Source organism: Leptonychotes weddellii, chromosome 12, assembly GCF_054177405.1.
Source record: "Leptonychotes weddellii isolate Sample4059 chromosome 12, ASM5417740v2, whole genome shotgun sequence".
Taxonomy (NCBI): domain Eukaryota; kingdom Metazoa; phylum Chordata; class Mammalia; order Carnivora; family Phocidae; genus Leptonychotes; species Leptonychotes weddellii.
In genome coordinates this window covers 13447195-13463559 of record NC_138380.1, presented here as the reverse complement: position 1 = coordinate 13463559, position 16365 = coordinate 13447195, and the positions used below count along the sequence as shown (strand labels likewise).

Below are 16365 nucleotides of genomic sequence, written 5' to 3'. Positions count from 1 at the left end.
ACCAGCTACACTGCAGGACATAGCGTGGAGAGCTAACAGACTGAAACTCCATCTTTCTGGAAAAGGGGGCTATTAGCTTATCTTCATAGCTTCAGCCGGAAGGTAGGCTCCTAACTCAATACTAGACATCAACGGGCCAACTGTATTCCTCTCCAGATACTCGGGGGGTGGGTGCTATCTTCTTCCTCTCCCTCTGGTTCACTCCAGGTCACCAGTATCTCCTGGAAAAGAGCTTAAACATATGTCTGCCCCAGTTTTGGTGGCTGCCAGCCAGGGGCACCCCCGGATCACCTGGTTCTGGTGGCCAACAGAACTTATGTTCATGGGTCTCACAGGACCCCAACCAACAGAAACAGTTCTAAACTGGCTGTCTGCCTTCTGCCCTCACCCAGAGTACAGCGCAACAAAGCAGACGGAAACACAACCAGAGGCCTTTTCATTTATCTTCAAGCTGTGGCCTGAGGGGCAGGCTTCTACTTCAACCAACATTTAGGGGCTGACTACAATGCTCTCCAGAGATGGAGACCAGTAGACACCAGCTTCACCCTCTCCCTCTGCCCCACTCTAAAAGTAGTAAAAGCAACTACAACAATCTGTTGACGGATACTCGAGATAAAAAGATGTTAACTGTGACATCAAAAACAGAATGCGGAGGGGAGTAAAAAATGTATAGCCTACGAATGAGTTCAAATTTAAATTATTATCAACTTAAACTCTTAGTTTCATTGATCTTTTCTATTGTCTCTTTAGTCTCTATTTCATTTATTTCCACTTTGATCTTGTTATTTCCTTCCTTCTACTAACTTTCTGTTATATCTCTTAGAAGTCTTACATAGGCCTCATAAGTCACAAAGCAATAACCTAGAGTAGATACACAAAAGATAAAGAATCCAAGCCTACCACTACAGATAATGATCAAATCACAAAAGCAAGAGAGTAAGAAGGAACAAAGCCAGAAAACAATGAATGGAATGCTAATAAGTGCATACACACCAGTCATTACTTTAAACGCATGGGTAAGAAAACAAGACCCCTCTGTATGTTCTCTACAAGAGACTCATTTCAGATGTAAAGACACACACAGACTCAAAGTGAAGGGATGGAAAAAGATACTTCATGAAAATAGAAACAAAGCTGTGGTACCTATATTTTATCAGACAAAATAGACTTTAAGACAAAGACTATGATAAGAGACAAAAAGACATAATTACATAATGATAAAGGGATCAATCCAACAAAAGGATATAACATTTGTAAATATTTACACACTCACCACAGGAGCACCTAAATATACAAAGCCAGTATTAACAGATCAAAGACAAAACAGACAGCAATAATAGTAGGAGACTTTAATACCCCACTTTCAATGATAGATTGTCTAGACAGAAAATCAATAAGGAAATACTGGCCTTAAATGACACCTTAGACCAGAAGAACTTAACATATATACAGAAGATGCCATCCAAAAGCAACAGAATACATATTTTCCTCAAGCATACATGGAATATTCTCCAGGATAGATAATGTGATAAGCCACAAAACAAGCCTTAATAAATTTAAGAAAACTGAAATCCTATCAAGCACCTTTTCCAACCCAAATAGTATGAAACTAGAAATCAATTATAAGAAGGAAATTGGAAAATTTACAGATATGTTGAGATTAAACAACATGTTACTGAACAGCCAACGGGTCAAAGAACAAATCAAAGGAGAAATCAAAAAATACCCTGAGACAAATGAAAATGGAAATACAACATACCAAAATTTATGGATATAGCAAAAGCAGTTCTAAGAAGGAAGTTAATAGTGATAAAGGCCTACATCAAGAAACAAGAAAGGTCTCAACTAAAAAACCTAACTTTATACCTCAAGGAACTAGAAAAAAGAACGAACCAAGGCTGAAGTTAGTAGAAGGAAGGAAATAACAAAGATCAAAGTGTAAATAAATGAAATAGGGACTAAAAAGACAATAGAAAAAAGTCAATGAAACTGAGAGCTATTTTTTTTTTTTAAAAATGACAAACCTTTAGCTAGACTCACCAAGAAAAGAAGAAAGAGGATTCAAATTAAATCAGAAATGAAAGAGGAAATGTTACAAACAAAATCTTAAAGAAAATGGGTGGGGGGAGCCTGGGTGGCTCAGTCAGTTAAGCGTCTGCCTTTGGCTCAGGTCATGATCCCAGGGTCTTGGATCAAGCCCCACATCGGGCTCCCTGCTGAACATGGAGCCTGCTTCTCCCTCTCCCTCTGCCACTCCCCCTGCTTGTGCTCTCTCGCTGTCAAATAAATAAATAAAACCTTAGGGGGGGAAAAAAAGGAAATGTTACAATTGATACCACAGAAATATGAAGGATCATAAGAGACTACTATGAACAATTATATGCCAACAACTTGGACAACCTAGAGGAAATGGATAAATTCCTAGAAACATACAATCTACTAAGACTGAATCATGAAGAAATAGAAAATCTGAACAGAACAATTACTAGTAAGGAGATTGAATCAGTAATCAAAAACTTCCCAACAAACCGAAGTCCAGGACCAGACAACTTCACTGGTGAATTCTACCAAACATTTAAAGAATTAATACCAATCCTTCTTAACCTCCTTCAAGACATGGAAGTTTGGAACACTTTGAAACTCACTTTACAAGGCCAGCATTACCCTGATACCAAAACCAGACAAGGATGTCCCAAGAAAAAATAATAGGCCTATCTGTCTGATGGACATAGATGTAAAAATCCTCAACAAAACATTAACAAACTAAATTCAATAATATGTTAAAAAGATCATACATCATAATCAAGTGAGATTTATTCTAGGGATGCAGAGATGGTTTAACATCCACAAATCAATGTGATACACTAAACAAAATGAACAATAAAAATCCTGATTATCTCAAAAGATGTAGAAAAAGCATTTGACAAAATTCAACATCCATTTATGATAAACTCTCAACAAAGTGGATATAAAGGAAGCATACTTCAACATAATAAAGCCCGTATTTGACAAGCCTGCAACTAACATACTCAGTGGGGAAAAGATAAAAAGCTTTTCCTCTCAGGTCAGGAATAAGACAAGGATACAAACTTTCCCCACTTTTATTCAACACAGTATTGGAAATCCTAGGCAGAGCAATAAAGAAATAACAGGCATCAAAATATGAAAGCACGATGCAAAACTGTCACTGTTTGCCGAAACATGATATACAGAAAACGCTAAAGATGCCACCCAAAACTGTTAGAATAAATGAATTCAGTAAAGTTGCAGGATACAAAATCAATATATAAAAAATATGTTGTTTTCTATACACTACCAACAAACTAAGAAGAATTGAAAATGATCCCATTTATAATTGTACCCCCCCCAAAAAAAAAATACCTAGGAATAAATTTAACCAAGAAGGTGAAAAATCTATAATATATAAACAATGAAACACTGATGAAAGAAATTGAAGTTATAAATGGAAAGATATTCCATGCTCATGAATGGGAAGAATTAATATTTTTAAATGTCCATACTACCCAAAGTAATCTACAGATTCAGTGCAATCCCTAAAAAAATTCAAATGGAACTTTTTTCCCAGAAATAGAACTAACAATCCTAAAACTCATATAGAACCATAAAAGACCCCAAATAGCCAAAGCAATCTTGAGAAAGAAAAGCAAAGCTGGAAGCATCATCACATTTGCGGATTTCAAACTATATTAAAAAGCTAGGGGCACCTGGGTGGCTCAGTTGTTAAGCATCTGCCTTCGGCTCAGGTCATGATCCCAGGGTCCTGGGATCGAGCCCCGCATCGGGCTCCCTGCTCAGCGGGAAGCCTGCTTCTCCCTCTCCCACTCCCCTTGCTTGTGTTCCCTCTCTCGCTGTGTCTCTCTCTCAAATAAAGAAATAAAAAAAAAATCTTTAAAAAAAAAAAAAAAAGCTATACGAATCGAGACAGTATGACACTGGCCTAAGAACAGAAACACGGATCAATAAAATAGAATAGAGAGCCCAGAAACAAACCCATGTACATGTAGTCAATTAATTTACAGCAAATGAGCCAAGAATATACAATGGAGACAGGAGAGTCTCTTCAATAAGTGGTGTTGGGGAAATAGGACAGCTATATGTAAAAGAATGAAACTAGACTACTATCTTAACTCATACATAAAAATCAACTCAAAATTGATAAAAGACTTCAATATTAAGACCCCAAATCATAAAACTCCTAGAAGAAACCAGAGGCAGACTTTATGATTTCTTTGGATTTGATACCAAGAGGAAAGGAAATAAAAGCAAAAATAAACAAGTGGGACTACAAACTCAAAAGTTTCTGCACAGTAAAGGAAAACCATCAACAAAATGAAAAGACAACTGACAGAATGGGAGAAAATATTTTCAAATCATATCTGATAAGAGGTTAATGTCCAAAATATATAAGGAATTCATACAACTCAGTAACAAAAAAACCCTAAAAATCTCATTGAAAAACGGGCAGAAGATCTGAACAGGTATTTTCCAAAGAAGACATTCAGTTGGCCAATAGGTGCATGAAAAGGTACTCAACATCACTCATCATCAGAGAAATACAAATCAAAATTTCAATGAGCTATCACCTCACACCTGTCAGGATGGCTATTATCAAAAAAGACAAAGGGCGCCTGGGTGGCTCAGTCGGTTAAGCGTCTGTCTTTGGCTCAGGTCATGATCTCAGGGTCCTGGGATCGAGCCCCTCATGGGGCTCTCCACTCAGCGGGGAGTATGCTTCTCCCTCTCCCTCTCTCACCCTCATGCTCAAGCTCTGTCTCAAATTTAAAAAAAAAAGACAAGTAATGAGGGGTTGGTAAAGACATAGAGAAAACAGAACAATTGTTTACTGTTGGTGGGAATATAAATTGGGATAGCCACTATAAAAACCAGTATGGAGGTTCCTCAAAACATGAAAAATAGAACTATGCTGTGATCCAGCAATTCCACTCCTGGGTATTTATCTGAAAGAACTGAAAACACAAATTTGAAGAAAAATATGTACTCCCACATATATTGAAGCATTATTTACAATAGCCAAGACATGGAAACAACCTATGTCCATTGATGGATGAATGGATAGAAATAATATGGTATACATATACAGTGGCATATTGTTCAGCCAAAGAAAAGAAGAAATCCCGGCACTTGCAACAGCATGGATGGACCCTGAGGGCATTATGTTAAGTGAAATAAGCCAGACAGAAAAAGACAAATACCATATGATGTCACTTATGTGTGGAATCTGAGAAAAACAAAACAAAAAACCCAAACTCACAGATACAGAGAACAGATTGGTGGTTGCCAAAAGCAGGAGGTCTGGTGGGGGGGTGGTGGTGTGCAAAATGGGTAAAGGGCATCAAAAGATACAAACTTCCAGTTATAAAATAATTCCCGGGGATATAATATACAGCATGGGGACTATAATAATACCATATTGTATATTCAAAAGTAGCTGAGAGAATAAAAATTCTCATCACAAGAAAAATTTGTGATGGATGTGAACTACACTTATGGTGGTGATCATAATATATACATATACCCAATCATTATGTTGTACACCTAAAACTAGCATGTTATACATGTCATTTATATCTCAATTTTAAAAAGTATATGAATTGTGATATTTAGGTACAATGTATATACATGTATATACACATGTTCGTTCATACATACATACAGTCAGCGTGAAAGAACTTCATTAAAATATTTGTATTTTTGGGGTGCCCAGGTGGCTCAGTTAAGAGTCCAACTCTTGATTTTGGCTCAGGTCATGATCTCAGGGTTGTGAGATTGAGCCCCACATCAGGCTCCACACTCAGCAGGAGTCTGCTTCTCTCTCTCTCACTCTCTGCCCCTCTCCCAGCTTGCACTCTCTTAAACTTAAAAATGAAAAAAATAAATTTTTATTATCTCAGATAAAATAGGAGGTAGTGAAATTTTAACTCAAATTTGTAATTTTCTGTGTTTTGGTGTAGAAGAAAAAAATCACATGGAAATCAAGCCATTGAAAACACAATAAACACAAGCCTATTTATGACCCACAAAACATTGACAAAGACCCTCTCCTTGACCAAACTCTAGCCAGACTGCTCTAAACCTCTTCTCACCCGGGCCCCAACCTTGGTCTATAAAAGACCAGAACAAACACTAGCTCAGTTTCTAACAGTTGAAGGCCACATCCCCAGGATGACCCTCCGTTTCCCTTCATGTGCCTACATGAGAAACTCAAGTCTGCCCCCCAAATTTACTGTTTGTTCCAGTCAACACCTGGAGATAGGACCTTTGTCTGGGTTTCACATGGGCCAAACCCTTCCTTTCCACTTTTTGCAATTTTTCACTTCCCTTACTCTATTATCCCACCCTTGCATTCTCCCTGTAAAACGCGTCACCCCTGTGCAAACAAAATTTGAATTCCGTTTGCCCTAGGCTCTTTTTCCCTATTGCAATGGCTATTACTGACCAAAATATGTCCTTGTCCCTCTAACTAGTGTCCAGCATTGTTTATTTTTGACAATATACATGTACGGTTTCTCAGTAAGTGTAATGCTTATTAGTGTGGGCACCTGGGTGGCTCAGTCAGTTAAGCGTCTGCCTTCAGCTCAGATCATGATGCCGGGGTCCTGGGATCGAGCCCCCCTTCTGGCTCCCTGCTCAGCAGGGAGTCTGCTTCTCCACCCCCCTCCCCCAGCCCCGCGCTCATGCTCTCTCACTCAAATAAAATCTTTTTAAAAAGTATTGCTTATTAGAAATCACTTATGAAAATATAAAATGCATATTTTTTCATTCCCATTAACTTGTGGAGTGCTGTATACAATCTTATGCATTGATTCATTGGGTTTCCATGTAGCTGGTCAGGTATCTGATAGGACAACAAAATCACTGCTTAGCTGGGACAATGCAATTCAGGCTTTTTGAGAGCCCTGAAAGATAAATGTTTGGCTTTCAGCCTTATTTATGGTAGATTTTTTTTTCCTGGGCAGAAATGTAAATTTTTGACGTAGTTTCTTCCTTGATCTTTCTAAGAGAAACAGTTTCCAGAATTCTAAAATCTCATTTCACTGGAGGGCATGGCAGCGTGAGATTAAAGTCTTACCATAAGCTTGTTCTGCCCTGGCCCTACCCACCCCCACAATTCACTATAGAGCAACCAGAGTGCTCTTTTCAAAAGGCAAAACTGATCATGTCACTTACCTGCTTAAAACCCGTACGTTATTTCCCACCACTCCTCAGGAAAAACTCCTAAGTCCTCACGATGCCTATAAAGCACTTTCTCTCCCTGCACGTGTCTCTGTTCTGCTCATCACAGCTAGTTTCTGTTCCTGGAACATACATATCTCTGTGGCATCTCCAGGCCCCTGTACCAGCAGGCATCCTACTTGAAATGCGATTTCTCTTTGTCAGTTGTCAACTTCTCCTATTTCAGGTTTCGACTCCAATGTCACCTTGCCAGAGAGGTTTTGCCCAAAAAGACCTGTCACCACTTTGATTCACTATCATATTACCTCCAAAGCACTTATATAATGTGAAATTATCTTAATTATTTGCATATTGGTAAATTTTCAACTTGAACGTCAGTCTCTTGAGAGCGAGAATCTTGTGGTGCTGTGTTGCCAAATGCTCAAACAACAGCCTTCCCCAAAAGTCTTCTGCTACCATTTGCTGATGTCCATGGTACAAATACTACCACCGTGGGTAATTTCAAGATCCGATGTGACATCAACCAGCCTGCAAAATTGCTTGAAAACTTAACAGTTCGTTTGCACAAGCCAGTGCAGACCAGCTCCGACCCACCACTGGAACCTCCTCGTCTGGCTTCTTTACAGCTACCAATAAATGGAACTGAATCCAGGCACAGAGTAAGTGGGCAATAAATGGTGACTGAATGTTGAATTGGAATAAAACAACTCTTAATTCTATTCTAGGAGATAGAGATTGTAGCTAGTTGAGTCCTTTTTTTTTTTTTGGTATTTTAACTGCCAAACTGTATGTAGAATTTGCAGACAACTACTTTGAAGTCAACTTGTTGAATGTGTCATTATAAGAGGTTCCTAAATGCAGGGCAAAAAGAGGAAGGGGAGGAGGAAGAGGAAGAATTAAGTGAAAGTAAAGCTTATCTCCCCGTTGGTATTTTCCCTGTGGATGGCCTGGCCTCCCAGAACGCAGTCCACAAGCCAATCTCATCAGGTTCGTTGGGAGTACTTGTTAGAACTACACTGGTGGTCCCATACACAGCACCAGTCTCTGGGTGGAATCCAGCAATCTTGTTATCCAATTACGCCCTGTAATTCTGATGCGCGCCCAAGTTTGAGAACCACGTCCAAGGGAAGGCAGACAGATTATCAGCTCCTGAGAGCTGATAAGAGTAAGGCCAAGACCTTACTATCTGCTTGGAGCCGCTCACCCCACCCCAAACCCAAGCAAATATCCTAGGAGCGAATAGATCTCGGATTCTGACCGCCCATTCCAAATTTGTTAAGAAAGCAAAACATCCCAATTGCACCGTGATCAAAATACTGGACTTAGAAGTATTTTTGTTATTGAGAAATATTCATTTGAATATTTAGCATTTGGCCTTCATTATCAGTGATCATTGCTATTAGGTAACATTTATTGAGTGTTTACTATGTGTCCAATGTTGGGCTAAGTGCTTTCCATGTATTAATCTTTCCATGTATTAATACTCAAAACAAACCTATGTGGTGGGTGCTATTATTGATCTATATTTTACAAATGAGGGGGACATAGAGAGAGGAGTGATTTAACTGGCTGCAGGACGCTAAGCAGACCAGAGCCTATGGCCCCAGAAGACCTGGACCCAGTTGGTGATCTTTCCTGATCCACAAAGCCACCAAAAGCTGTGTGGCTTCTAGGGTAAATACCCACAAATACCCAAAAGACAGGTTTCAAGTGGTTGAAAGAGAGATACAATTTCTACTTAAAGATCAGAAAATAAGATCATCCAGAAACAGGATTAATATTTTACTTCTGCTTTTTACCACTATGTTTTTTTTCTGAAAATGGTAAAAGCAGGATAAAAAAAACTTTGAAAACCACTAGACAAAAGCTGCCCTCATTTTTCCTTAAGGTGAGTGGGGAAAAACACTCCAAGAATAGTTAAAAACAAATGAATAACCGTCTAGTGGTAGCAAAATGTGTTACATTATAGGAAATACACCTGACAGTCTGCTTGGCCCACAACAACCCCCTTCCTTTGAAAACTGCATTTTCCCAACTGCATGTGTAAGATAACCTTGACTCCTGGCCACAACTGGTTGAGCTCAAGTATGACCATCCGACCAGACCTGGCTAGTGAGAGTCCCTTTTCAGGGATGCAGAGAGAGTGCATCCATGTCTTCTGGTGGCTGGATCTAAGGATCCATGTTTGGGATTCCTGGGATGGCCGAGTACACAGACAAGCATAGCACACTGGTCTGCAGGGAGAGGAGAGTAAAGCCTGAATGCTCAGAAAGGTGAAGGAATGACCACGGACCCAGACAGACAGGAAGAAAGGGCCTGGGTCCCTATCACCTCCACTGCTTGGATTAGACCCTCCCAGAGCCTAGGCTCACTCCATCTTTTTACTGCAGCCAGCTCAGGTGGATTTCCATTTCTGTGGCCAAAAAGAGAAGGACCAGTACAGTGTTCAGTCCCTCTGAGGAAACATGACCATGTTGGTCACCATATCTGCCTGTTTCCCTCCAGAAACAAGGGTGCATCCATGAGTCCAGGCCACCCCTGGATTTTATCCCAGCCCATACCTGGTTTGCCCTAGCACTAGACTCACCCTCCCTGCACTTCCATGCTCTGTTTCTCAATTTCACCCCTGGACAGGATCAGGGTTCAGACCCATTCTCATTCAACTGCTCAAGCTCCTCGTGTCCTCCATTTCTTTTCCATCTTACTGCAACAATGCCCAACAAAATCCAAACCCTGCACGCAATGAAATACATGCTATTGACCAACTACAAGCCTGGAAATGTTTACTTAGGCTCTTTCCCTGCCCAAATTCACCGAACAATGGGAAAACAACCCCTCAAGAAAACTCGTTACCTAAACGGAAATCCCCAGTTAAACCCTTAACTTGAAGGAACCCAGTGTCCCGTTTTTCCCATCTCCTGTAGACTCACCCCCCCTACAGAGACTCCTGGGCTGTACCTGGGATATAAACGGTGCCACCATCGCACCAATCCGACACAGGGAACCACTGGTCCCCATCCCCAAAGCGCGTATCGTCGTGGGGTAGACCTGGAGGGAGGAACATAGGAAGCATGGGTTGACTTGGGCTCCTACTTTCTCAAGTCCCCTGCCCGTCCTCCCCCAGCCAGGTTTTGGTATAGATCAAACACCAGATACTCTGTACAGGTATATAGGATATGAAGTACAGGACATCTGTGTTCTCAGGCACACAACTTTGAATCTTTAAGGATCAGAAAAATAAACACTTAGGAATTATCATTTAATGACCCAATTCCAAAATATGTTTAATTGAATATTCCAAATATAATTTCAAAAAGGTAAGCTCTGGAATCAAGCAGAAGACTTCCATTTTAGATCTATAAATGTATAAAATGGTCCTACCAGAAGTAAAGAAAATCCTCCCCAAGGGACACCTGGGTGGTTCAGGCAGTTAAGCATCTGACTCCTGGTTTTGGCTCAGGTCTTTATCTCAGGGCCATGAGATCAGTGCAGAGTCTGCTTACGACTCTCTCTGAAGGGGTGCCTGGGTGGCTCAGTCGGTTAAGCATCTTGTCTTCAGCTCAGGTCATGATCTTGGGGTCCTGGGATCAAGTCCCATGTCAGGCTCTCTGGTCAGTGGAGAGTCTGCTTCTCCCTCTCCCTCTGTGCATGCATGCTCTCCCTCTCAAAAAAATAAAATCTTAAAAAAAAAAAAAATTCTCCCTCTCCCTCTGCCCCTCCCACTCATGCTCGCACACTCTAATAAATTTTGAAAAAAGAAAAAAGAAAATCCTCCCCAAATGATGATTCAGTGAAACTTCTAACACAATGAAAAGAATTGACAAGCATGCTGGGTACATGCAACATCATTCATGACATTCTTGTTGCTGAATCTTATGACATAGGGGCACCTGACTGGCTTAGTCAGGAGAGCATGTGACTCAATCTCAGCATACTGAATTCAAGCCCCATATTGAGTGTGGAGCATAATTTTTAAAAAATAGAATTTTATGGCATAATCTACTTTTAAAAAAGATTTTATTTGAGAGAGAGAGAGAGGTAGAGAGAGAGAGCCTAAATAGGGAGGAGGGACAGAGGGAGAGGGAGAAGCAGGCTCCCCACTAAACAGGGAGATAGATTTGGGGGTTTGGATCCCAGGATCATGACCTGAGCCAAAGGCAGAGGCCTAACCAACTGAGCCACCCAGGCACCCCCATAATCTACTTTCTTGATGCAACTTTCTTACACTTATTACAAGACTTCATTGATCTGTACTTCCTTAATTCTAAACTCTTCTAGGAACTGGCAGAAGTTTAATAAATAAGCAAATAGTACTTAACAATTTATGGGGAGAATGCTTTATGAAAGAATGGTTTTTCAAAACTCAAGAATTCTCTTAAAGCTATATAATACCAATACTTTTTTTTTTTTTTTTTTTAAGATTTTATTTGACAGAGAGACACAGCAAGAAAGGAAACACAAGCAGGGGGAGCGGGAGAGGGAGAAGCAGTCTTCCCGCTGAGCAGGGAGCCCAATGCGGGGCTCCATCCCAGGACCCTGGGATCATGACCTGAGCTGAAGGCAGATGCTTAACGACTGAGCCACCCAGGCATCCCCAATACCAATACTTTTTAATTCATTCACTAAAGCAAAGCACATAGCCTCTTTACTTGGTCACATTTTGTTAAGCACCATCTGTCAAATGAAAAGTCAAGAAGCTGTCTGGCCTCAGTGGACATTGCTGTATTTTTAAGAGAAGGTCTGGGAGTGGAGTGCCTTTTTCAGTAGTTTTTCTTCTTCTGGAAAATGAAGCTGCTGGCTATAACTGAAAACAATGGACTCAGACACATAATGATATCAGAGTTAAGAAAATAAGTCTTTTGTTCCTGTTTTGACAATTCTGAGTGGAATAATAGAAAGCAATCATCTTTAGGTACACGCTTTTGATTTTTTTAGAAAGTATCAAAAAATTTACTTAGAAAGGACCTTTTAAAATAATTTATTCCAAAATATGTTGAGTTGAATATTTCAAATGTAACTTTAGAAGCACACTGTATTACACAGATCAAATATGTCAATTCCCTATTTTTATCTATATGGGGAGAAAAGAGTATTTTTCTGTGGCTTTAATGGTTTGGACAGGCCATATCTATAAGCTGAACAGACTTCTATGTTTCCTGAGATGAAAACAAATGCAGCTTCTCCCACCCCCACCCCGTGCCCTGCTCGGACTGCCCTCCTTGAGCGAGTATGCCTCAGGCCCAGTGCACAGTTACCCTTCCCCAGAAGACCAGTGGAAACCCCCACGCCCACACCACCACCACCACATCTCCTGACCAGAGAGTTCTCAAGGCTTCTGTTCTAGTGGAAATAACATCAGGTCTCATTTGACAGGCGACCAGAGCACACCTAGTTAAAACCCACCACATTCTGGCTAAGGACCAAGCACTGCCCACTGCAGGCAAGGAGCGTCTGCAGACGCTGGCCTGAAGGACAGAGAAGCCAGTACACAGCAGCAGAGTGCACGCAGCACATGCCAGAGACACCCAAAAGGCCAGGCCCTGGACACCATAGGACCCCTTCTTCATAAAGCCATTATTCTCAGGAGTAGGAAACCTAACAGGCTCTTCTAACACAGAAGACAGAGTTAGACAAAATGTCAAGATTGAGGAATTCCTCCCAAATTAAACAACAAGATAAGCTCAGGGCCACAAATCTGAGTGAAACAGAGGTCAGTAACATGCCTGATGGAGAATTTGAAGCAACAATTGTAAGGATACTCATTGGCTTTAGAAAAGAATGGAAGACTTCAGGGAGGCCCTTACCACAGAGATGAAAGAGTTAAAGAATGCAGTAACTGATAATAGAAACAGACTGAACGCACTGAACAAGGCTGGAGAAGCTGAGGACTGAATAAGTGATACAGAAGATAAAATAGAAAATAATGAAGCTGAACAAAAGAGAAAAAGAACAATTATGGATGAGAATAGACTTAGGAAACTCCATGACTCCATCAAATGCAGTAACATCAGTATCCTAGGAGTCCCAGAAGAGGAAGGGAAAGAAAGGGGGTGAAAATTTACTTGAAGAATTAATAGCTGAAAACTTCCCTAATCTGTGAAAGGAAACAGGCATCCAGATCCAGGAGGCACAGAGAACTCCCATCAAAATCAACAACAGGCCAACACCCAGACATATTGTAGCTAAAATTTGCAAATACAGTGATCATGAAAAAATCCTAAAAGCAGCAATAAAAAGAAGTCCCTAACTTACAAGGAAAGACCCATAAATCTAGTTGCAGATGTTTCAACAGAAACTTGGCAAGCCAGAAGAAAGTGGCATGATATATTCTAAGTGCTGAATGGGAAAAATCTGCAGCCAAGAATATTCTCTATCCAACAAGGCTATCATTCAGAATAGAAGGATAGATAAAGAGGTTCCCAGACAAAAACTAAAGAAGTTCATGACCACTAAACCAGCCCTGCAAACAATATTGAAGGGGACTCAGAGTGGACAGACCAAAAGTAGCAAAGAAAGGAACAGAGAAAAACTCCAGAAACAACCACAAAACCATAAAATGGCACTAAATACATTTCAAAAATTACCCTAAATGTAAATGGACTAAATGCTCCTATCAAAAGACAGGGTGTCAGAATGGATACAAAAACAAGACCCATCTATATGCTGCCTGTAAGAGACATAGTTTAGACCTAAAGACACCTGCAGATTGAAAGTGAGGGGATAGAGAAACATTTATCAGGCAAATGAGTGTCAAAAAAAAGGTCAGAGTAGCAGTACTTATATCAAACTAGATTTTAAACCAAAGACTGTAACAAGAGATGAAGGGCACTCTGTCATAATAAAGGGGTCTAACCAACAAGAAGATCTAACAATTGTAAATATTTATGCCCCCAAAGTGGGAGCACTCAAATATATAAAACAATTACAAACAAAGGAACTCACTGATGGCAATACAGTAATAGCAGGGGACTTTAATACCTCACTTACATCAAAGGACAGATCATCTAAGAAAATCAACAAGGAAGCAATGGCTTTGAATGACACACTGGGCCAGATGGACTTAACAGATACATTCAAAACATTCCATCCTAAAGCAGAATACACATTTTTTTTTTCAAGTGCACACAGGACATACTCAAGAATAGATCACAACTATGTCACAATCAGGTCTCAACAAGTACAAAAAGATTGAGATCATACCATGCATATTTTCTGGTCCCAATGCTACAGAACTTGAAGTCAACCACAGAAAAAATATGGAAAGACCACAAATATGTGGAGGTTAAACAACATTCTAGTAAACAATGAATGGGTCAAGCAGGAAATCAAAGAAGAAATTAAAAAATACATGGAAACAAATGAAAATGAAAACACAATGGTCCAAAACCTTTGGGATGCAGCAAAAGCGACCCTAAAAGGGAATTATATAGTAATAGAGGCCTACCTCAAGCAGTAAGAAAAATCTCAAATAAACAACCTAACCTTATACCTAAAGGAGCTAGAAAAAGAAAAATGAAGCCTAAAGAAAGCAAAAGGAGGGAAATAAGATTAGAGCAGAAATAAATGATAAACTAAAAAAAAATAAATAGAGCAGATCAATTAAGCCAGCAACTGGTTCTTTGAAAAAAATAAAATTGATATACCCCTAGCCAGACTTATCAGAAAGAAAAGAGAAAGGACCAAAATAAAATCACAAATGAGAGAGGAGAAATACCAACACCACAGAAGTACAATTACAAGAGAATATTATGAAAAGCTATACGCCAACAAATTTGACAACCCAGAAGAAATGGATGAATTCCTGGAAACATAAAAACTACCAAAACTGAAACAGGAAGAAACAGAAAACTTGAACAGACCAATAGTCAGCAAAGAAGTTCAATCAGTAATTGAATATCTCCCAACAAGCCAAAGTCCAGGGCCACATGGCTTAACAGGTGAATTTTACCAATATTTAAAGAAGATTTAATACCCATTCTTCTCAAACTATTCCAAAAAACAGAAATGGAAGGAAAACTTCCAAATTTATTCCATGAGGCCAGCATTATCCTGATAGCGAAACCAGATAAAAACTCCACTAAAGGGGAGAGGAGCAAGATGGTGGAGGAGTAGGAGACCTAAATTCCATCTGGTCCCAGGAATTCAGCTGGATAGGGATCAGACCATTCTGAACACCTACGAACTCAACAAGGGATCGAAGAAAAGAATAACAGCAACTCTCTGAACAGAAAAGCGACCACTTTCTGGAAGGTAGGACGTGCAGAGAAGTGAATCCGACACGATATTCGGAGGATAGACGGCGGGGGAGGGGGCCTCCGTCCCCCGCTTCTGGCAAGTGATAGAGCCACGGACCACAAAATCGGAACTTTTAAACGTCGGCTCCGCTGAGGGACGTCACTCCAGTGGCTAAGCGAGGGGTGGAACCCTCGTGGGACAGTATGGTCTCAGGACCCTCGGGGTCACAGAAAGACCAGGGGTGCCTGAGTGCTGCAGAGTTCCCAGGTACCAGAGTGGGGAAGCCCGCTGCAGAGACGGAGCTGAGGTGTGGGCTCTCAGCTCAGGGTTGCCATAAACCGTGATCTGGGGCACAGTCGGGCCACTGCTCCTCCAGCAGGGACCCAACAAGCGGCAAATCCGGGGAGACTCCCCTTCCTCCCCCGGGAGGAGTGGCGCGGGAGCACACTGCAGGGATCTGCTGGGTTTGGAGACTCCACACAGGGTCTGGTGCCAGAGAGAGAAATGCTCGGTCACAGGCCGGGTGAGCACGGAGTGTGGCCAGAGACCAGGGAGACGGGAGTGCCCTGAGGAGCAGGGCCCCGAGTTCTTGGCTCTTCCAGGGCAGAGATTGCGAGGCCGCCATTTTCACTCTCATCCTCCAAAGCTGTACGGAAAGCTTGCAGGGAACAAAAGCTCTGGAGAGCAAACCCGAGCAGATTACTTAGCCTGGACTGGGCAAGGGCGGGGCAATTCTGCCTCCAGCAAAGACATTGGGAACCATGGCAACAGACCCCTCTCCCAGAAGATCAGCAAGAACAGCCAGCCAAGACCAAGTTTGCCAATCAATGAGAACGGCAAAACTCCAGTGCTAGGGGAATATTTCACATAGAATCCATGGCTTTTTTACCATGATTCTTTAGTCTTTCAAAGTTA

The 16365-nt window shown here is 40.9% G+C and overlaps 1 protein-coding gene across 1 annotated transcript in view; it reads right to left on the bottom strand.

The window, feature by feature from the left end:
- Nucleotides 1-16365, bottom strand: part of SVOPL (SVOP like) — a 46806-nt gene that overhangs the window by 10688 nt on the left and 19753 nt on the right. Inside the window, exons 9-10 of the mRNA XM_081800906.1 lie at nt 14416-14447; nt 10174-10330 (exon numbers count right to left, since the gene is read on the bottom strand). Coding sequence (XP_081657032.1) covers nt 10174-10330; nt 14416-14447 — 189 coding nt within the window. The remainder of the gene's footprint in view (nt 1-10173; nt 10331-14415; nt 14448-16365) is intronic.